Source organism: Falco biarmicus, chromosome 2, assembly GCF_023638135.1.
Source record: "Falco biarmicus isolate bFalBia1 chromosome 2, bFalBia1.pri, whole genome shotgun sequence".
NCBI classification, from domain to species: Eukaryota; Metazoa; Chordata; class Aves; order Falconiformes; family Falconidae; genus Falco; species Falco biarmicus.
In genome coordinates, this window is record NC_079289.1 from 58,255,955 (window position 1) to 58,278,535 (window position 22,581).

A 22,581-nucleotide genomic window follows, 5' to 3' on the forward strand; every position below is an offset into this window, starting at 1 on the left:
TTGTTTCCTTGGCAAGGAAGCCCATCTGTGTGCAGCAGATGGGCGCTGCGGAGTGCCTGGCCAGGTCCCCAGATGATAGAGAGACCAGAACCCTGGGGTATACTGCAGGTCCGCACCGCCGCAGCACGGGGGCTCTGAAATCTCTGTGCTGTGCAAGGTGATGAAGTGATGAAAACTTGGGATCATATGAGCAAGAGACTTCTGAGATACAGTCTCCAGGGATGAGGGTGTGGGCAGACCCCATAGCATTTCTTGAAGTACACAGATTTCGTCACGGGTTGTTGTTTGTAGTAGTTTTGGCTAATCCCAGTTTCTCAGCATTTTCTCCACTTGTAACTAGATGCTGCCTATCATTTGGGGAAGCTGAATTCAATGCAGTGAAGCGTAGGATTTTGTTCACCAAGCACATTGATTTTTGTGTGCAGAAATATGTTGCCAAAATGGTTTTCCCTACCTGCTTCCAAAGACGTTAGTGGCTCAGAATCTGACTTATACCTAACTACTGTGAATTTGGGCTGTGCCTTGGCTGAAAATCAGAGAAGTAACTATAGGTATTTGGTTACAATATGTCTTCCTGAGGATTCAGATTTGAAGGGATTAGCTGTTAATAATTGAAAACACATTTAAAATACGTTTATATATAAAACATTATTTGAGTATGGTACAGCCTTTCTGGCCATATTTATAGTAAAAATAAACAAATAAATGAGGTGCTTAATGATTCTTGTGAAGAGTGACTGGAAAAGAGGAGGCTGATTGAGTTGCAGAAAAGAGCCATAAGAACTCCAGTGGAAACTGGGAGGGGGAATGGTAGTTCAGAATGGTATCCTGGAAAGTAACAACAGCTGGGGGAAAGGCAGCAGGCATATTTTAGGCCAATGAGGGCATTTTTATCCCTCTGTCTCTGCTCCCATATACAAGTAAGCTGGATTTCAGTGAGCCTGTGCCTGCAGAACTCATCATCTATGACCTCTTCTCTCGCCCTGTGCATATAAACTGGGGAACAGGTGGAAGGAGAGAAGAGAGGAATAAGCTGCCTTTTCCGTAGGGCTGAACATCATCTTCTATTCCCTTATGTAAATCAGAATCTAAGGGGACCTCAGGATAGATTGATGAATCCACGAAGTCCAGCAGAAGGACTTGAACCTAACTGCAAGTCTGTCCTTACTACAGTCAGGTTCTGAGTAGGTACCCGCTACTGGGACGCTGTGCAGGAAGATCAGATATCTGCAGAGACATAAGGTTGCCCAAGGGAAAAAAAAAAAAAAAAAAAGCATGTAGGAGATCCTCAAACTCTCTTTGCTTTGGCACTACTTGTGTTTGGGCAAGTTCTCTACAACCACACCACCGACCATTCAAATTCTGAGGCTGCTCCACAGCAACACCACACAGACAAATTTTACAACTCCATAGTGCTCTTAAATGCTCCGCTTTCATTGATCCCATCATCAAACACTCAATCCATCCTTACATACCATTTACTTGCAGACAGTTCCCTATAGCAAAAGGATCCAAAGCCAGAATCATAGAATGATTTAGGTGGAATTATTTGTTACCATCTTTTGCCAACGCTTTTGTACCTCTTTCTCATATCATATATACCCAGCCTTTCCACTGACATATTGTCAGCCCACGCTGGTCTCACAGTGCTGCTAGCTTGCTGTAAGGAAACCTTCCACGCTCTGAAGATAGCGTAGACATTCTGCCTGGAGCCTGGAAAACTCTTTGTGGGTTTTGGCAGCTTCAGCAAAGCAATTTTACAGTGGCATTGGTGATGCCTTCTCTTTGTATTTCCTGACTTTCAGAGGATTGATCTGTGGTGAACTGAAGCTCTGTAGGACATAGAACTCAATTGGACAAGGTCCTGAGCAGCTCAATATTACTTTGACATTAGCTTTGCTTTGAACAGTGATTATGGCTACTTGATTTCCAGAGGTCCCTTCCAGCCCAACTGTTCTGTGACTGCTGGACATCCCAAACTCTGCAGTAAAAAAAGTCTTTATCGGTCACAAGAATATGTAATTTAAGAGAGTAATGGAATTACTAAACAAAATCATGCTCCTGTAAAGCTGACATCTACTGTGTCAAGCTTCAAGGTTTTTTGTGAACAAAATAGATGAAAATTCATCAGTGGAATTTTTTCTGCTTACAGTGTTACAGGGATTTCAGTGATGGCATCACTTTTTTTTTTCCATTTATTTATTGCATCAACAATTGCAGCAGGAGGAATATATTCTACATCCTGCAATATGACAAATTTAAGTGCTTCTCTGATACAATATTTCTTTTGATTATTATTTTGGTTGTTTCATAAAATGAAAATGTTGTAGGTTATGAAGCCTTTGTTCCTGGGAAATGTCTGACAGAACAAAGCCTATGGCCAAGTATTCATTTCCTTCAACTCTGTGGAGACTTTTTTTCACACACACATGTAATTTTTTAAGAAAAATTAGCTATATTTATTTATTTATTTATTTTTGCTGTTTTGAGAACTCGGGTGTAATCTGTGATAATGATACATTGTATAGGTTTCAGGTCTAAAGTACCATTACTTCATCACACTCATTTTCTTAAACCCTGAAAATTATTTTGGGGAGCTTTAGTGAGCAAATATACGTGAAGACTGCTTGACAGTCCATTCTTTAGCACTGTGCAATTACTGCACACACTCTGCTGTTGTCATTTACCCGTGATTTCAGGATTATTTTTGCTAGGTTGTTTCTAGAAGAGGGGCACACAATGATTTGCAAATAGGGCAGGCATTTGGGTATACTACATCTGAATAGCTAGCTATACTGTTGGGTAAAGAAAAGCCGGAGTGTAAGATTCCTGGTGTCCATATTGATTAATTGGTAGCTTACTCCCTGGCTTTGTTTCAGCCTGTTCCAGTTATGGCTGACCTAGAAAAATCTGGTACAGGTTTATGCCATGCTGTATAGACCTAAGCAGTGGGACTGAGGTAGTTATTGCCATTTGGCTTTGGCATCAGTCCGTGGCCCGTCTTTACTTAGCAGTACAGAAACACAGGCTGCTCATGTTTTCTTTTTTGCTCATCCAGCCACAGTCATCTGAGAAAATGGACTTTGGCCTTGAAACTCCAAAAATGATCAGTGGATATGATACAGAGAAATTGCTCTTTATCGCCTCAGTTGACACTCAGCATTTGAGACAAGTGCAAACAAGCTCTCAAATATCCATGTACAAGACAAATACAAAAGCCTGTGGCACATGTAGTATGCCTTGCTGTGTTTACAGCTTTTAAAATTATTTGGAAAGTATTAATATGTTTCGGTCAGGGCACTGTTATTGCTGTTACTTCTTTCCCTGCAGTTGCACAAAGCGAATGATGGATTTTGGCAAGTTGGTTATTGCAGCCTTAGTATTGCCCAATAATTGCTATGGCAGTGTCCTTCAGCTTCATTTGAATTCCTCTTAGTCCCTGTGTTGGAAGAGACAAGCAGTTCATGTCTACACACTGTGTCCATGCTGCTTGTATCCTCATCCTCACTCAGTTACCGCTTTTCAGTGCTGCAGAGTTGTTCCTTGCAGGGTGTCTTTACGTCTTCCTCTCTGAACATCTCCCATTTCTGTTATCTCCTTTCTGAGCTGTGGGGACCAGAACTGTGCTCAGTGTTAAGAGTACAGACAAAACCTAGATTTCTACCATAACTTCATAGTGTTCGCTGTTTATCTGTTCTCATTACTAATTTCTAATACTTATTTCCTCTGTTTTAACCAAAACCAAGCACAGAGCTGATGTTCATATTGAATTATTACTTCTGGCTGGTAACGGCTGGGGTGGGCATCATGCATCAGCCAGCATGCATGATTCAGTGCGTATCTCCTAGGTGTACTTGGAAAGACCTGGGTGATCTGCTTTAGCTAATTATTAGATAATTCAACTTGTTGAGTTTGTGAAAGTTCCTGTACAAGAAAACTAGTAATTGTACCACTTAGGTTTCATCGTTTGATCATGGGTGACTTAAGGTAGGACTGCGACTTCCTTTATTTCCCAAAGTTGTAGGGAGAGGGAAGCTGTGTAAAAACTGGCCCTTTTGGTGCTGCTTGCTGTAATTGCCAATGATGCATATTAAAACAAATACTACTTTCATGGATTCACCATCATGGGTGTTTGCCAAAATTGTTAAACTTACTGCTTTTTAAAATGAACCCTGAATATACTTGTAGCCTATACAACAGCAGTATGGCCAGTCCCTGAGTCATGAAACCTTCAAAATTATTGGCTATCCTTTACTGTCATACCAGAGTATTTCTATTAATGTCTACTTTAAATAGGAAGTACCTGAATCTCATGGGCAGTCTGCAGATGTGTGCGAAATCGTTTTAATTGAAGGCTGACTCCACACCGTTGTCCATGGTTCAAATGGAGAATGTGTGAAGGGAAGGGGAAAATTAAAGGAAATAAAAGACCATAAAATTACAGAGCACTGCTTTTTTTTTTTTTTTCTTCCTTAATTAAGCAGCAGAAGCAGAAAGCACATACTACCACCCCTGTCAATTCTTTCATGAAAATGAAATTTTTTTTTTTTCATCCAGGAAGGAAATGAGTGATCAGCTGCTATGCCAAATCAGCCCCTCTGGAATTTATTGTCTACTTTTCAGAGAGGTCTTCCACAATAAAGCTCTATCTACAAATGACAAACTTCTCCCTTTCTTTAACCTTATGGGATTAGTTATATCCTGCGTTGTTCAAGGGGTTAATCAAATAATGTTAGTTGTCACAGTATCTCATGCCATATTTTTTTCCAAAGGGGCTATAAATTTTAATGACAGACAATATTCAGGATGAATAACTATAAGGGTTCTGTATGTGTCCAAAGACCAAAGCATTGTATTCAGTTGTTGACAGACATGGTAGTTTTATGATATCTAAGCCTTGAAAGACAAGGAATAGTTCTCTTGAACGCGGTAACACATTCAGAGAGCAAAGAGGAAGGAAGAGGAGGGGCATCAAAGAGCGAGAAAGGGCTGTGGATCCTGCAAAGGCTCTGTCTCAGGGCAGTCACAAACGTTACCAGATCTGGAATCACATGGCAGTGTATTGCCTGCACACTGTCCCCCTGTAAGAGCAAAATGTATTACGGTATGTCAAAACAAGGGTGAATTTTCTAAAAGTTTTAGTAATTTTGTGATTTTAATATAAGAACAGCCAAAATTTAGAAGTTCACAGGGAGATCTAAATTCTTTATTATTGTAAGTAATTGTAAATAGCTGGAAATGTTGGGCTGAAGTAAACGTCCTTTAGATTCATTCTTTACCAACACCAAATAAACAGTCTTTCCTGTGGGTTGGTTTTTTGGGTGGTGTTTTTGTTTTGTTTGTTTGTTTTAAAGCTTCTCATACACGGCTTTGTAACAGCTACCTGCCTCAGAGGGTTAAAGGAGCACATGGACATGCTTGGAAGGTGCTCTATGTATATGTAATAGCAATACTGCAGTAGTATTAATATTAAATGTTTGCATGTCTAAAGCTTGGCAAAAAGAAGCAACAAGTGACATTAACTTTGGGTATCACCTAAAGAAATATTGGGAAGGATCTGTGTTTCCATTATTCTGTTATTGGGAGAGCAGAAATTCCTAAGCCATCTACTGAAATTGAATCCCGGGCATTAAGAGAATGGTTCTTTTAAAAGTAATAATGTGGTGCCTCAGCCCCTTAGAAACTGCACCTGCACCATTATCTGTGTGGATTGATGCCCTGTAAGCCATTCACACTGTGTTTAACATCTGTATTTGTACTGTTTGGGAATGGATACCATTTAGTCCCTGGAAAGGGACTGATGCAGCTTGCAACAGGTGCTCGGGAGGCCGGTTCCTCAGCATCCTGGCAGCATTCCTTTTAAAGGGAAAGACTGCTTCGTGCAGTGCCATTTACATCAGGCTTGGACATCTTTCACATGTCAAAATGCTTCATACACAGCAGGGCTTGATCATCTCCTTTGCTGCTGGGTGGATTGCTGTCCTTGGACCTGGAAACCTAAGAACCTGGAAAATGTAGACATGAGGAAGAACAGCGAACTGAGGCTTCATTTACTATAAAGCGTGATCTAAAACTTACAATGGCTAAGGGTAGAGCACCATACAAAATCGGACTGAGTTTCCATCTGTAGTTTATTGCGCTAAGGAGAGGAAACGATGGCACCACCAGTGGAGAATGCTAAACTGTGACAAAAGCAGAGTGAACCCCTAAGTGGAAAGGCTTGTGAGGCAGCAGCAGTCTGACAATATAGTGTGGTGCAGACAGTCTCTGATATGTGAGAAAGCTCGATCACATTGCGAGTCTGGGATTACGTCCCTAGTCTGGGTTTTTGCATAGTGGAGAGGGAGGGCTGAAATGAAGTTCTGCTTTCTGCAAAGGTTCTAGGAGGAGAAGGAAAAGGAGACTGATAAAGCCAAACCAATCCTCATATTTTGACAAGAAGATGACTTCATGGTTTCACAGCTACTTCTGCAGTTTTCTTCTCCTCTCTGACCCAACCATGGGACTCCAAAGATGGAAGTGACATGGGTGGGTGATGGAACTTTCCAGATGTCCAACCTACTTCATGTACACAAAATCTTACAGATGAGGTACTAGCAGATGAATCTGCTATACCTTTACAAGTTAAGTCACTGTGGTCTTTTCCCCTGACTTGCCCTATCGTAAGAGTAATTTGTTTTTTAATTAGATCTGTCTGGGGATGATTCTGGCCTGTATTTTGCTAGGTTGGATTTTCAGGAATTTATAAATATTGGCCCCAAAGTGGATAGTGTTCTGTTTGAAGTTTGTGGCATAAGATGTTTAGAATTTCTGGTAGCGACCAGTTGAAATGAAGTTATAGGAGTTGCAAGAACTGCATTCTGAAAAACAGCACCATGCTGGGAAACTGCAGTGTTTCACTCAAAATTTTGTCTGTATAGGTTTTCTGACCTTTTTTTTTGTTTGTTTTGTTGTTCTGTATAGTCTGATACTTGTTGTCTGACTGTTAATGCAGTCATGCCATGGCTTGAAAAAGTTGCAAAAAACATTTGCCAAGTGACAACCTGTACATTTTCTGTAACAAATGGTCTCCAGCTTTACTTTCAACAAATAAAGGCGTTATGTAGTAGTTGAAGATAAATATGATTTCCTTTGCCAGTTTGTATTCATTTTGACTTGACACATTACCTTTTTTATTTGTAAGCAAAGCAAAAAAATTGCTTTTGGTCTGTTGGAGTCTCTTTGTTTTGGTGTCACTCCCTCCCTGCAGCTGCTCCCCTCCAGTAGCTTGGGGAGCCCAAGATACCAGAAGATTTGTGGAAAATACTCTGAGATCTTGTTGTTGTCTAATAATGTTGGTTTAGAATCTCTTTCAGTAATATATATTTTATGTTTGGCTGAGCTGCTTTATCCTTGTTCATGTAAGGGTTGTTATCGTTTTTATCTGCAAGTGCTCATCCACTGCAAGCTTAATGCAAAGCTGATTGTAACCCTACTGCATCTTACGATGAATAGATCTTTGATACTCAACTAAGTGGAAATAATTTTCTATGGCAAAGCAGAAGAATTTAAAGTCATATCACACTAACCTCTGGTAATTTACTGGGATTTGCAGATTAAAACAGTTATTTGTGAAATGACTGTGGTATAGCATGTGCTTAAGATAGAGGAGGAAAACCGAACGCATTTTGTATGATTGTATACACGTCTATTTTTATATGTGTGCATAAGCATTTTGTTTGTATATACATAGCATATGCAGTATAGCATACTGTAACCTGTGTGTGTAAAAATACATATAATATTTATGTAACACTCACACCCATTTGACAGCTTTGAGACTGCAGATGGATTTTTTAAGTTGTGATATTTTTCCCCCCAAATTGATTTAGCTTGTTACTTTCTCATAAGGAAAAAAATTATACTTTTAACTAATATTACACTAATTAAGTTACTCTGAAGCTGTGTCAGTTGAATCAACCAGAAGAGCATCGGTTATATCTAAGATGACATAATTGATGCCAACAATGTAATTTTACTGTTCTGGCAGGTAAACATACAGTGATGTTTTGTCTTTGTTTAAATGGTAGACTTCCCTTGCTTTTTGGTGTAAACCTCCTAGTAAATAATTTGCAATTTATTAGGACAACAATGACTGCATATAATTAGCTATTCTCTTTTGTTACCTCTATATTTGATTATTTTCCTGCTATCACATGCAATATGAAACCATCTATTATGAGGTATAGAATATGTAAATATCTAACTTTACAAGAGAAACTGGAGACTGGTCCTTTTTCTAAAGAGGTGGAAAATAAAAGAATAATTGTTAACCATGTCCTTTCATTTTCTTGAAAACATCAATTACATTTACAAATCCCAGAAACACAAGCCCACCAGTGGAACAGAAATAACTCCTTTCAATATGCTTCAAAAAATCTAATCACATCTAACAGCTGAAATTTATTTACAACTGTAATTTGAAACATTAATTATGATAATGTGCTGATTCTTTTGTAACATGGTTCTCAAAAGCCTGGCAGTTCTCTTTTTGGTCTTGATGTAACATATGTTTTGTGACTTGGAGAATTTCTCTACCTTTCTTTCTTGGTTGGTTTTTTTTTTTTTTTTTTTTAAATATACCCAGAAGGGAAATTTATTTTCTATTTGTTAACTGTTTTCCTCACCTTCCCCGTTATTATTCCCACACCCCCGACCCTTACTGACTGTTAATTCAAGAGATTGATTTTAGTGCTTATACTGATTCTTAATGCTATGAACAACTGAATGTAATGCTTTGTATTTTGGACACAGCAAACAGTAGCAGTGAGGATTTACTATACTGTGGTACCAGTGTACTTCAACAGCGTCAGAACAGGAAAAAGGCTGCTTCTATCTTTGTCTTGGCTTGAGACTATGGCTTTAGAAGCTGTCTTCTTGATATACACACATATAGATATATTGGGCTTTATTAAATTGGTTATTAAATTATTTTTGAAAGGGCTTGGTTATTGCTATGCCGTCTTATTTAGTTGTGAGTAAAGAGACTGTGTGTGAGGAAATACTTTAATGATTTTGTTTTCAGTTGTGAAAAATAAGTCAAGTTGTCAAGATACCTGGCTTTACTTTGAAAGCCTTTAAAGAAAATGACAAAAGGGCTCTATTTTCTTCTTCTTCGTCTTCTTTTTTTTTGTTGTTGTTGTTTTGTTTTTTAAGTTGTGTTTTTCTGTGTGACGGGAAGATTAGCCAAAAAAATGGAATTTTTATTAGGACATGAAAAGGTCTCTAGTGACCCTTGAAAGCGGACAAAAGGGTAGCACAATAAGTGACAGAACTCTAACGAGGGTGGAGGGCATTCCAGGAAAAAAAGAAATTAAATCCTTTAATTTTTTTCGGCTTGCCATTTTCTGACAGCTTATCAAGTGGTTGGGACTTGTTTGTTTTGGCATGTGGTTCATTCATTGTAGGCAGCCGGTACTTTGTTCTTCTTTGTGGTTTTCCAAAACCTGATTGTGTTTATCCTAGACTGTGGGAAAAGTGTATATTCCTGTTTCCTTTATAAAAGTAAACGTCAGGTTTTGTATGAATTTTTTTTCCCTTATTTTCCATTTCATTAATCATTATTGTTGAAATATGTCAGGCTTTGGCACATCATCCTTTGTTTTCATATGATTGTACAGATTGCAGTGTCAGTGTGTGACCTGTTAAGTCAAAAAATAAGCATGTTTGGGCTGTAGTAATTATTACTTCATAAAGTGTAGCAGAGGAACATGCACCGTTATTGAAAAAAGACCAGGATTTAATTTATTGCTATTAAAATTGTTTTGGGGGATAGCTAGCTATTGTTGTGTAGCACTTTTTCACTTAGTCTAGAGAAGATGACTAAAGGGAACTGTGATAATGGCTTTTCACATACCTGCAGGTAGCTTTAAAAAGAAAGGGAGTAATCGGTGTTTCCTGTCTGTGATGGAAAAAGAGGAGAATTAATGTGCCGCAGTTGCAGTAAGGGTTGTTTTAGTCAGATATTAGGAAAAAAACTTCCAAATGATAAGGATGCTGAACACTGGGGTGAATTGCTTAGGGAGACTGTGAAATCTCTGCATTTGAAAGATTTTAAAAATTGGGTTAGATACACGTTGTTTGGGAGTGACACAGGTGTGTGTTGATTCTGCCAAGGGTACTAGACTAGAAGATCTCTCAAGATGATTTGCAGCCCTGTTCCTAGGATTCGTTGTCTTTAAAAATGCTGAAGATCTCTTCACAGCTCTTTGCAATTGATAAACACCTCAAGTCTGTGCTTCTGTGCTCATATGTACACCTGGCATTGTGTAAGTATGCTGCGTCCTGTGAGTAGAGCCCTGATTTTGGGTCTGTATGTACTACAATTTAACAGCAGGAAAAAAAAAAAGGAAGAAAAACCTCTTCTTGTGTATCGCTGCCTCCTTCAGTGTGAAAAAAGAATACTTTATGCATTTTGCATATTTAGGTTATGGATAATACTGTGTTACATCAATAATATATTTTCTTTTGCATTGTATTGTGGCTTACTGACAAGGTAATATTTGAAGACTGTTTAATAACTTCAATCAACTCCTGAACCACAGTAGGTGACCAGACATTTCATAAGGTCATTTTTTCCCTCTGTTTTCAAAGTAGCATCACTGGAGGTTTGCATTTTAAAAAGAGATTAAAATGTGTCTCATTAGGAGAGAATGAAGATAATACTAAATGAGAGTAACAGGAATGCAGAATCATAGACATTTAGAGATGGCAGAAGTCTCATTATTCATGACATTCATCTTTCTGCAAGCCCAAGGTTGTTCCGTGTTGTACTTGGACATACTTGTTTTCATTGTTCTTCAAAAATAAATTTTATTCACTGAAACAGAACCAAAATATGTGCTGAAGCATGAATTAGCTTTCTAGTACGGAAACTGTTGAAGGAAATGGTTTTATTCTGTTTCATGTATAGATTTGTGTACTCAATTAGTTTTGATTATTTTACAGTGTTGTGACACAGAAAATGGAATGGTTTCAAATTCTGGAGAAGCTTCTAATCTGTTTTACATCTGGTTTTTTTTTCAGCGGCTTTCTCGGAATGCCTCTGGAGATACAAGCATTCAGTTTCTAGGCACAGTGGTAAGTATGTATAACTATTGTCAAGAGTTATGTTGGTAGAAGAATATAATGTAAACAGAAAATAGGTAAATTACGCCGGCAGTACATTTATGCTTGTATATGTGAAGGTTCACATTCTGTGTAAATATTCTGAGCTTAACAGGTGGATTTGGGCAAATTTCTGAAGCTGACTTCCAAGGCATGGTGCACAGTACCTGCATTCCACATTTCAATTGAGTCAAGTTTGCTTTTGTTTCATTTACAAGGGATTTAAGAGTAACTGAGTGTAGCCTTGTAAGCTTATTGCAACATACTCAGGTTTGATCCACATCAGAATCAAACCCACTCTTCCCCACCCCCTCAACCTTCTCATCTCTGTTGCTTCACCATACCATGTGTCCTCACATCCCACAGATGGGTTGGTCTTAGGAAAAAACTATTTAGTAATGGAAAGTCTTCTGTCCTTTTCTCATTCTAACGAAATGTGGTAACTGTTTTTCTCCCAGATTTTTTTTTGCTGAAGTATGCCTAAAATCCTAATCAGATTTTATACCATTAGACAGAATTTACTCAATAAAACAGATTTTTTTTTTCACCTGCTATTATCTGGAGCAGTCACGTATAATATAGAACCCAAAGTTTTGTGTTAGGTGATGGATGCTTATAAACATATGTGATGGACACAGCTTCCAGTTCCATGATTTGCATGATTAAAATGCAATCATTGAATTTTTCCGTGTTCCTTATGCACCTAAAAATAGTTGTGAAAATGAAATAAAATTGCAGTATCCTTTAAAGTAAGTTGTTCTGGTTGCTGCCAACAGGCTTCCCTGTAGTGACATTAACAGTGAAAAGCCTAGGAATGAAACATTCCCTTCAGAATTTAGTCATAACATCTCTGTGCACTGTATGTGTTGAACAAAGCTAGATTAAGATTGCATATGATAATGCTTTTATTCTACTTGTGATTAGTTCGTCTACAAGTGCTAGGAAGCCATTTTTGCAAGGTTATAACATGGTAACAGTGAACAAGAATACCTGTAGACTTGCATGTTGTTTTTCAGAGATGAAAAGTGCCCCTAAGATTTTTTGTTTCTATAAATACATATCTATATGCGCATATACCTTTATTTGTCTTAATCAGTGTCAAGCAGAGTGGCAGTTACAAATAAGACATAACATAAAAGTTGTGTTCTACACTATTGGAATTGTAACAATGCTTCAGCTCTGGAGTTGCATCCTGCATATGCGAGATTACTGCTAGCTGACTGATCTTATAGACTGTGTGAGAAGAAAATAATTACTCCAAGTAGATAAGATGCTAACAGAAATACAACTTGATAATACTGAGAAGATTTTAATTGATCTGTAAGTGGGTGCTGTAGCAGAGAAAATTGTGATTGTGTATTTGGTGACATTAAAAATTTAATTTGTTTTTAGGTTAGATGAGAAAACATTTCATGTTCATATGTTAGAAGTGCTCTGGAGTCTCACTCATACTAGAACTCTTGTGCTGGGCCTTGTGCAACGCAACAGAGTGTACAGTATTGATGTGCTTTTAGCTTTAAAAAATTGATGAAGAAACTTTTACTAAGTACCTTATGTGTATTTATTGGATCTTAGTTACTTTGGGAAATCAGGTATGTGATTGCAACTGAAATTCTCAAGAGGACTAAACAGAAAAGACTGTAGTACTCTGCCCATGATTTTTTATTTAATATAAATTATGCACATGTCTTGCTGACGAAACCCAGAGAGAGCATTTCAGTGAGCAGGGTAGAGAAGCAGTAATGAAGTCTGCTTCCCAGGGTTTGCTCTGATACCAGTTTGTTCGCAGAATCCAAGCCAGAGCCTGTACCTGTGCTCCTATCAGTTCCTCTAGCCTACTGTCCCCTCCTTTCCCCTAAGTCCCTTTACTTAATTTGGTGTTCGCTCCTTTAACATCCTTGTACTCTTCTGATTTCAGTTTAATACACTCAGCCTGGATAATGGGGGGTGGGGGGGGGGGGGAAGGATGGGTTTTCTTTACAATAATGCCCCCTACAAATTGCCTACACGTGTAGATACAGAGTCTGTATGTGTGTACCTGTGTGCGTATGTGTACATGTTCACAAATGTAAATGTTCAAAGAAAAGAACATAATCTTAATTCTTAGAAACGTATGTTGGGTTCACCGTTGCGTATCTCTTACTAAACCTTTGCTAACACAGAAGTGTGGTCAAAATAGTAAGTGTTCAAAAGGAATATTTAGCAGCAAGAAGCTCTTGATTGCTCATTATTATTATAATGTATTGTTATGAGTGTAATAATCAGCTTGTGAAGTTATTGCTTTGCTCTTTTTTTCATAGTAGAAAATGTTAGGGATAGCTTTGAGCATTCTCTGTTACTTTGGACAGGGGCAAATGTTGCTGTCACTTCAGTGGTGGCAGGCAGGGCAGTGCTACTGCATGTAGGCACTGCTGACCTCTCCACCAGCACATATTTTTAGAACCAGCCGATCGGGAGCGCACAGCTCCCTGGCTTGTCAGGAAGGCATCAGCTTCAATAAAAGATACTGGATTTTTTTACATTGGATGGTAGAAACAATTCTGCTGCTGGTTTTTGATAGATCACAAGCCCCTGTTTCAGGAAGCCAGATGACACCGAGGAGAACTGAAAGGTATGCTTCTCTATCAGAAACATCCTTGCTGTCCCAGTTAGCTAGGTGAAGGACAGAGAAAACTACATTACAGCAGAAAGACAACAGTTTGATATGAATTCTGCTGCATAACAGATGGTAAACGTGTAGACAGGACAAATGCTTCTGTGTAGCAGCATATTTCTGTTATTTTAGAGGAGAACAGGAAAATTCGTGTTGCTTTCCCCAGTGAAATCATAGCTTTGGGTGAACACTGTTAGCATCATTTGGGGGGTCTGTGTGGATCTGTAATCATATTTTTGTTTGTTTGTGATCATGAGTAGAAATTATTTGCTACTTGAGCATTTTTCTTTGAATTCTAGTGGCATTGGATAGCTTGTTTTCTGCATTATTTTTTTTTTTAGAGAGTTATGAGTCTTAGATCTGATACAGGACTCATGCTATTGGAGGATGTACAAGGATGTTTCTGCTTGAGGAGCAACCAACTTCTAGCAGTAAGAAATAGTTGTTGAATAGGAAGCTACACTGATTTAGTTTAATTTTCTTGGAATAACATTTTGGGTCCTGATTATTTCAGAACAGATTATAGATCATGGCATTAATTGAGATTTTACATGAGTTTTTACTAATTTTTCCTCTTTGATGAACATGACTAGATATAATGTGCTGATGGAGTCCTGCTATTTTGCCACTTTACACTAGAATTATTCAAAGTGTATTTATTAACAGCATTACCGTAACACCAAGGCACAATCTTACTGGGCTGTATATTGTACAAAGAAAAAGGAAACAAGATAGCACATCCTTCAAATTAATGTCCAAAACCAAGAGTGCCAGGAGGCAAGGAGACAGGCAGTCCTTTATGGGTTGTCTCATGTGTGTAGGTAGCTCACAGAAGTAGATTTGCAACAAACATAAACAATTCTGTGTTGGAAAAGACATTTAAGATCATTGAGTCCAACCCTTAACCCAGCATTGCCAAGTCCACCACTAAACTGTGTCCCTAAGTGCCACGTCTGCATGTCTCTTAAATACCTCCAGGGATGGGGACTCAGCTCCCTGGGCAGCCTGTTCCAGCACTTGATAAGTCTTTCAGGGAAAGAAATGTTTCCTCATACCCAGTCTAAACCTCCCCTGGTGCAACTTGAGGCTGTTTCCTCTTGTCTGTCCTGTCACTTGCTACCTGGGAGAAGAGACAGACCCCCATCTTACAACAGGTAGTTGTAGAGAGCGATAAGGTCTGCTCTGAGCCTCCCTTTCTCCAGGCTCAACAACCCCACTTCCCTCAGATGCTCCTCACAGGACTTGTTCTCTCAACCTAAAGATCTGTATGAAATAAAAACGTACAGATTTAGATTTACATACAAATAGTAAGATCTAGACTTGGAGCTGCCGCTTCAGCCTCTGCAGTTCAGGAGCCTGTATGTTTGAGTAGTCTTTTCAGAGGACCAAAGTCCACCCTTTACTCCTCTCTTTCTAGTTCACCTCCGGTTTCTCTCGTGTCTCTTGTCTCTTTGTTCCACCTTCTGCTCTTTTATGTGAGAGGAATGTTTTTCGCTGACCCACTGCTGGCCCCAGTCATTTGCTGGTTACTCAGGCCTCTGTCAGCTGGACTTCAGCAATTAAAGATGTCTGGGCAGGCAGCCTTTAATGCTAAGAAAGCTGCAAGTCTATAGAGGACTACAGATTATTATGGAAGCATTAAACTTATTCTAGGCTGTGTTTAATGGCCTCTGTAAAATTTCAAACAAAGAAATGTCTGTATGCTCGGATAGTGAGTGGCCTGGCTTCATCATGTCCATAGTGTCATTGTCAGCTTTGGGCTGCAGGCCATGCTTGACAGCGATGTTCTGCTGGCCCAGTGGAACACTTCCCTCAAAAGAGACAGTCCCAGACTGCGAAGAGTCTCCAGCTGCAGTGGGGACTATCCTCTGCTCATCATTTGTGCCATTTCTTTGAGCTTCTGTTCTCTAACATCAGAGCAGAGATAATAACAGTTGCTTCTTTCCTCTGGGGGAGGATGAAAGAATATATATGTGACAGATGTTGGTCATGTTGCTCAGTGTATCACTTGACAGTGTTTCTCAGTGGTGAACACAATATAGGAACCCATGTGGAAGAGAGCGGAATTGCTCTGGCCTAAGAATCAAGCTATCTTTAGGTGCTTCTGAGTTTCCTAGCACCATTTGCTTGGTTCAGCCTTCTCACTGGAGGTTTTTCCGTTGCTTCAGTCTCATTCATCCCTGATGGAGTGCATTTTGTCACCCGTGATTTACAAAAAAACTTTTGAAGTTTTGCTGAGGAGGCTGCTGTTCTCTCACAATCACTATTAGCCTGTTAATGCTACTCTTACTGTTCTTCAGCCTTCTTGCAGACCCATTTAAAATAGCTTGGAGACCTACTGCCTCAACCAAGTCTGCAGGTTGAGAATGGTGGGTTTAGGAAAACTAATCTCTAATCAAGCCCTGGCCATGCCTGTTAGCATAGTTGGCATATGTTCTAGTACAGTGGTCATCACTCAATATTAATGACTTCTTAATTATTCTTTAGCTACTTCCAGATAGGTTGGCAAAAGGATGTTTCATATGCCATCAAGGTTATTAGTTACGTATGTTTTTCTGACAAGCTGGTCAGAAATTGAGAGCTTTACGTAGAAGCATTCCTCTAAATCTTTGCTTCCTGGCTTACTGCATATTCATCATTTATGTACCTAAGGTAATCCTAAGAGCTACAGGTCAGTGTACTAACTTTACTTCTCACTGCTGATTCCCCTTTCCGTTCCCTCCTGCCATGACTTGTCTGCTTTTGCTTCAGCAGCAAACTTTCAACTTGTTGTCCCATTACTGAGGCTTACAAATAGTCCTGGAACTTTACAGTCTGTATATAACCTCGTCAGCTTCCAGACAGCTTCCTCCTCCTTTTTCTTTCTCCCTGCATTCTTGCAGAGACCGATTAAACAGCAGTAAAGATGGAAGCTTTGACTGTATGAGTCTGATTTAGCTCACAATGACAAATGTTTAATGACCTGCTTCTTTCACCCTTAAAATCATTGCACTTCGTAACAAGTTTTCTTCCTTTCTGCTTTTCTTTCTCTATGTGACACTTCTGAAACTAGATACTGAAGATTTATGCAGAAGTTTCAAACATGGGTTGAAACCTGCAGAGGTTACAAAGGTTGTGTTTATTGGAATATGTAGAGTATTAACCACAAGAAAATAAATACAGTCCAGTAGGTGTTTATTTTGCAAGCTAATGTCTTTTTTAAAATGTTTTTTTTTTTACTCTTCCTTTTCACAAGCCTTAAGATTAGGGTCCCTGCTGATCTAAAGGGAATTCTACTGTTGTATAGATTTTTTTTCTTTTCACGGACTTTCAGAAGGGCTGTGAACCGCAGTGCTTCTAGTAGTAGAGCTGTTGTCAGTGGCATTTCAGTAATGCTGAAGATGTCTCTAGGAAAAACGTGCATTTGGTTCTAGAAGCACTAATTTCTGCAAATTCATTTTGAACATGGGCAGTGAGAATCCTGAGACTGGCTACAACTGCTGTGGTATTCCACAGAAAGTGGCAGATTCATGCCACAAGGATTTCATGTGAAAGTATTGATACGCCCATTATTAGGACTTGTCAGGGAAAACTGTTCCATTTGACATGATGTGAATGATCAGGTGTAGTCACACAGCTACACATGCCATTCTCATTTCAATTCTGTTATATATTTGTATGTTTTAAAGCAGAAAGTATAGTGAATATATCAAAGCTGCCCATTGGGGGCAAACTCAAAAGCACCTGAGAGATTCAGAAATACCGGTGTTACCAAAAGTCATGTCCTAAAATCACTTATATTATTTTGGAAATCTTGCTCAGGATTCCTTTGGGGAGAGAAATAAGAAACTCCTTGGAGTTTCTTCTGCATTTTCCTTCTGTGACTTAAAAGAAACCAGAAGTGCCACAAGTTCCCACAGAACTTCTTGTAGTCTTCACCTGAGACCTGCTTGAGTGAGAGATGGCGGTGTCAGGGTGAAGCTGAAGGTGTGTATGTGCTTGTTGGATGGCCACTGTGAACATGCTGGCTGGCCAACTGGCTGCTGCCAAATTTCCCTCAGCTGGAGTACAGACTTAGGTCTCCTGCTTCCTTAACACAGCCAGTGCTCTTCAGAAGATTTGTTGAAACATAGTTATGGTTTCTTACAATACTTATAGGTAGTTGGACTTAATACCTTTTCTTCAAATTTGGTTGAAGTTGATCAGCATGTTAAAATAGTGTATGTGGGTGCAAATGGGATAATTAGATGGAATGAGTTGGGGATGAGGATTGAGAAGCAGAAATTTGGATTGCAAGCCTTGTTTTCCTTACAAAATCAGACTGGAAATGGGCTATTACATTTAGATTCTAATGTTTTGCTTTTTATGTTAACTTTAATCTTGGCCTTGTCTTCTGTTTTCAACTAAAGTTTTAATTTCTAGAGAAAAAATGTGTGCTAACATTTTAAGTAGGTCAGAATTCCCGTGAATGTCCTTAATGTTGGTGGATTCTGTAGTGCATGTGTTATCTGTAATGTCTTTGCTTATAATAAATTATGCCTATTATCCCTTGGAAATAAGCAAATGGAAAAAGAAGGATTTCTGAGTTTCCATACTTCATTTGATAAGTTTCTTACTGAGCTCAGTAATGCTTTGAGGACAAGGACTGAACTTGGTTGGTTAGCCTGTTGCTTCTTGGAACACAGGTGGACAGGTTACCCAGATGTAACTCAAGTGATGTCCTTTGGTAGACTGAGATTTACCAATGCTGAAATAATTATTAGTTGCTTTGTTTGGCCAGAGAAGTATTGTTTGGTTTTTTTTAACTGTATCAAGACTGTTACCTCATAGTGAAGATCTAGTGTTTTCTTCTGAGGATGATGTCTACTGCCAAGTAATAAACATATGTGTAGCCCATGTTTTTAAACAACTTTTTGATGGCTGCAACTTTGGCATATACCCAAGAACTGTTTAGAAGGTATTAATTTATATGGCTTTGAAGCTTAACGAGGAATCTTAATGAAACAAAATCATGATGAAGTTAGTAAAGCTAATTTAAGTCTCTGAATGTAAATTTTAAATGAAGTTTTTATTGATAATAAATATACTTCGTTTCTCATTAGTCTTATAGGCTTCAGTGGTAATATCAGTAAAATAAACATGTTTTACAAAGATTTAACATTAAAAATACTATTAATATGACCCTTGGTACACCAGCACAATTAGATTTCAAAGTGAGCATTTAGGATGTAACAGCGATTAATGACAACCATCGAAAACAATTTTGAACTCCATCAGTTTAACTCAGGAGGGTAAACTTAATATGATAATTTATCTAGTTGAATTGTATCAGCTTAGCAGGAAAGTATGCAAATATGTGACCCTTACCTAGAATCTAAATGGATGCTGTGCTGATAGATTTATCAGTTCCATTAAAGAACTTTAGGGAACTTTGGAATTTCAGCAATTGTTCCCTTGGAGGCTGAAAACCAAACCTGATCTCATACTGGGACCATTCTGGTCTGCATATTTCCATAATTTGCCTTTGCTACTAATATGACAGCAAGACGCAAATAACTGTTTCTAATAATATCAAATGGAGTTGTGGAGGACAGCATTTTAATGTAGTAAAAGACCTCCCCGTGGGGTTGTTATTGCCACTATAGAACAGCAGTTACACAGTTGCAACAATAGTGTCTTAATTGATTCGTTTAATTAGCAAGAGATGAAGCTTGTGCTGCATCTTGTCATCTGTTATCATGGGGGCGGCTATCTTTGCGTTTGTCAGTCTTTACAGTCGGGTTTAAGTAGAGCAAAAGGAAACTTCCAAAAGCATTTCAACTATAGAGGTGAGCTCTGGTAAGAATGTTTTGTGAGCGTGCTTCCACTCAGGGTTTCAGTATGTGGACACGTCTGGTTTAAGGATCAGCATGGTCTCTGGAGTAAGAGTTTATGACAAAGCATTGTTTTACTGGGGGAAAATCTTAATCCAGTGATGCTGGGCATTTCTAACCTAAATATGCAAATCTAAGTATTATAGGAATGGTGGATTATTTGGGGCATCACTATTGTAGACTAGATTTACTTGGAAGAAATAGGGTCAGATTAATGAAACCAGCCATCTGCCTTGTGATTGCTTTTTCATGGCATTTTTGTTTCCAGACTAGATAAACAATGAGTTACATGAGCACATGGTCCATGGTAAGAAGCGTGTGTAAAAGAGGGACTTTCTTTGTGGTTGCTTTTCCCCGGAGTGGTTATGAATACAGATACAGTGCTGTGCTTGCTTCTGGGAGATGAAGTAATTTTTTTACTCAGATCTATTATATTTACATTCTAAGGGTATGTAAATAAATAAATTTTAAAGGCATGTAAATATATTGGGAGCTTCAATTTCATTTTTCTCCTCTCCTTGGCTTAGTTTTGTCTTCTGTTGAAGGTTATTCTTCCTTATGGAAGGAAATATTTCTAGAAGAGGACAAACTTCTTGTTAAATGCTAATTAAGAAAATGAAGGTTATGTTGGCATACTTCCATTGTCATAGCACTGACCTAAAATAAGGGATCTCTTACTAATCTGAAATAAATTGGAGGGGGAAGCAAGTAATTCCGTGTATGCGAAACACTTGAGATGTCTGCTCCTGGTCTGTTTTTCAAATGACTGTGCTTTGGGGTATTTGTTTGTTTGTTTGTTTGCTTGGTTTTCCACTTGTGTGCTGTAGTGTTGGACATGCCATCTAATTTTGGAGTATGATGGTGCTGTCAGTCCGTGTAGCAAAGGGGCAATGTGCTGTTAGAGAAGGCATCTTCTTTAGGGTGATTTAAACAAACATTTAGCCCACTTGTCATTAAAGATCCCATGGTAATTTCCACAAGGTTCTGAGATTGCTTCACGTACTGAGAGTCTTGGCCAAAGTCCACTTTGTGTAATTACCTTCTGTCTGCACAAATCCCTAATGCAATTTTAGATGTGTTTGGTATTTTTCACTTCCTGTCCTAAATAGTGAAAATATTGCCACACACTGCTCATAATTACTGTGGGTTATATCCTAAGTTCAAATAAAGAGATTCCTGTAAATTACCTTAGTGAATTTGGTTTTCCTGTTGTTAAAGCACTGGAATATGTGACAAAAGATGAGTAAACAGTAGGATATGTCATTAAATTCACAAACCGATGAAATAGTTCTAAATTTTTGACTTTTCTATTTTATTGCATTTTGGGTGTCTATGAGCTAAAGTATTTCTGCTGCTAGGACCATCATTGAGGGAAAGGCTAACTCTCGGACCATGTCAGAGGTCAAACTTCACACACTGCGCAGTGCTTTGAAGCAGGTAGGAAGCCAGCGTGGGGCTCCAAGTGCTGTCATCACACGCTCAGTTGGCTTTTACCTGCATTCCATACTTTTTTGTTCCCACAACAGAAAACCTGGCCTGTGCATTTGTGTCTCAACCAAAACTCGTTTCAGTTCGTCTTCCTGGATGCCTTTCATGGACTCCAGAATAAGTGTTCAACCATGCTGTCTTTAAAATGGTCTGCTTCTGTGTTGTCTCTTGACAGAATTTATTGCGTTATACTTGAAGTTCAGTCCCCCTGTCTTCATCACCAAAGCCTTATATTACTGTGTTGTGTGCAACATTAAAGCTTTTTTCCTGATTTTTCATTTCTTCTTCCTAGTCATCCTTTCTTTGACTTTTCTGGTATATTCATCTTCTCTGTCTTCTCTCAAATTGCTTCTCTTGTGCATTTCCTCTGTATGTTTTTTTTAGGTATACTTGTTTTTTTGCTAGAAAGATACATGGGTTGAGAAGAGAGGTATTACTATTAATCTGACACTAACTTTCATGTTTTTCTGTAAGTAGCATTTAGGAGAAGCATGAGGATAAGAATAAACTACAGAAAAATGGCTATGCATCAGCAAGTCATACACCTACTGGAGTTACCATATAAGTATTACAGACAGGGAACACCAGCGACTCTTGTAAGACAAAAGGTTTTCCTTTGTCCCTATTGTGTATCTTAACAGTATCTGGGCCCACTTCAGTCATTGCTTGTAAAAGCTAGTATTAGCCTTCAGTTGATATTTTGAAGCTCTGCAAATGTTTTCCAGTGTTCATTGGAGGTTCTATGCAAATAACAGGAAAATTTACCGTGCAGAAACAGTTTGTTTCATTTTTTATGAAACTTAAGTTTCACATAAATTCTCTTGTATGTAAAGTACGCTGAAAATTACGTTAACGATATTTTAACAAATGTCTCGTATATCCCTGTTTATATGAAGGACAGCAGTGCACGCTGCCACAAACACTCGTACTGGTACAAACAGGCAGCCTCCATCTTCATTTCATTCATGCCATTGGGTATTTATAGCCCTTGCCCATCATAAGGCGAAGGAAGGTGAAGGGCAGAGCAGTCGTAGTAGGAAGTATCATGCTTGTGTGACCATCTCCCAAACACCAGTCTTATGTTCTGGAGAGGTGCCATGTTGGCAGGGTGCACAGGAAGTATTTGCATAGCAAATTGTGTTACGAGCAGCAGAACCACAACAAGGTTCTTCCTGCATCTGATGATAATTGTTTGATTGGGGGGGAGGGAGGGAGAAAAGGGAGGTCAGGGAAATGCAGATGAAAAGGAAAGGCCCACACTATTGTAAGGACAGTGAAAACAAACTGCCCCTGTGCCAGAGTGCTTCAGCGTATATGACACAGCAGCGCTGAGCGTGGCATGGGAATATTCCATTGAGGCTGAAAAGCCCTGTGGGTGGGAAAGCTGTGGTGATGTCCTGTGTTTCCACTGCTATGTCCTCCTCCTCCCTGCTCCAGGGCAAT

The 22,581-nt window shown here is 38.8% G+C and overlaps 1 protein-coding gene across 1 annotated transcript in view; it reads left to right on the forward strand.

Moving 5' to 3' along the window:
- PCCA (propionyl-CoA carboxylase subunit alpha) overlaps nucleotides 1-22,581 on the forward strand; it is a 309,664-nt gene that overhangs the window by 238,984 nt on the left and 48,099 nt on the right. Inside the window, exon 23 of the mRNA XM_056329081.1 lies at nucleotides 11,065-11,118. Coding sequence (XP_056185056.1) covers nucleotides 11,065-11,118 — 54 coding nt within the window. The remainder of the gene's footprint in view (nucleotides 1-11,064; nucleotides 11,119-22,581) is intronic.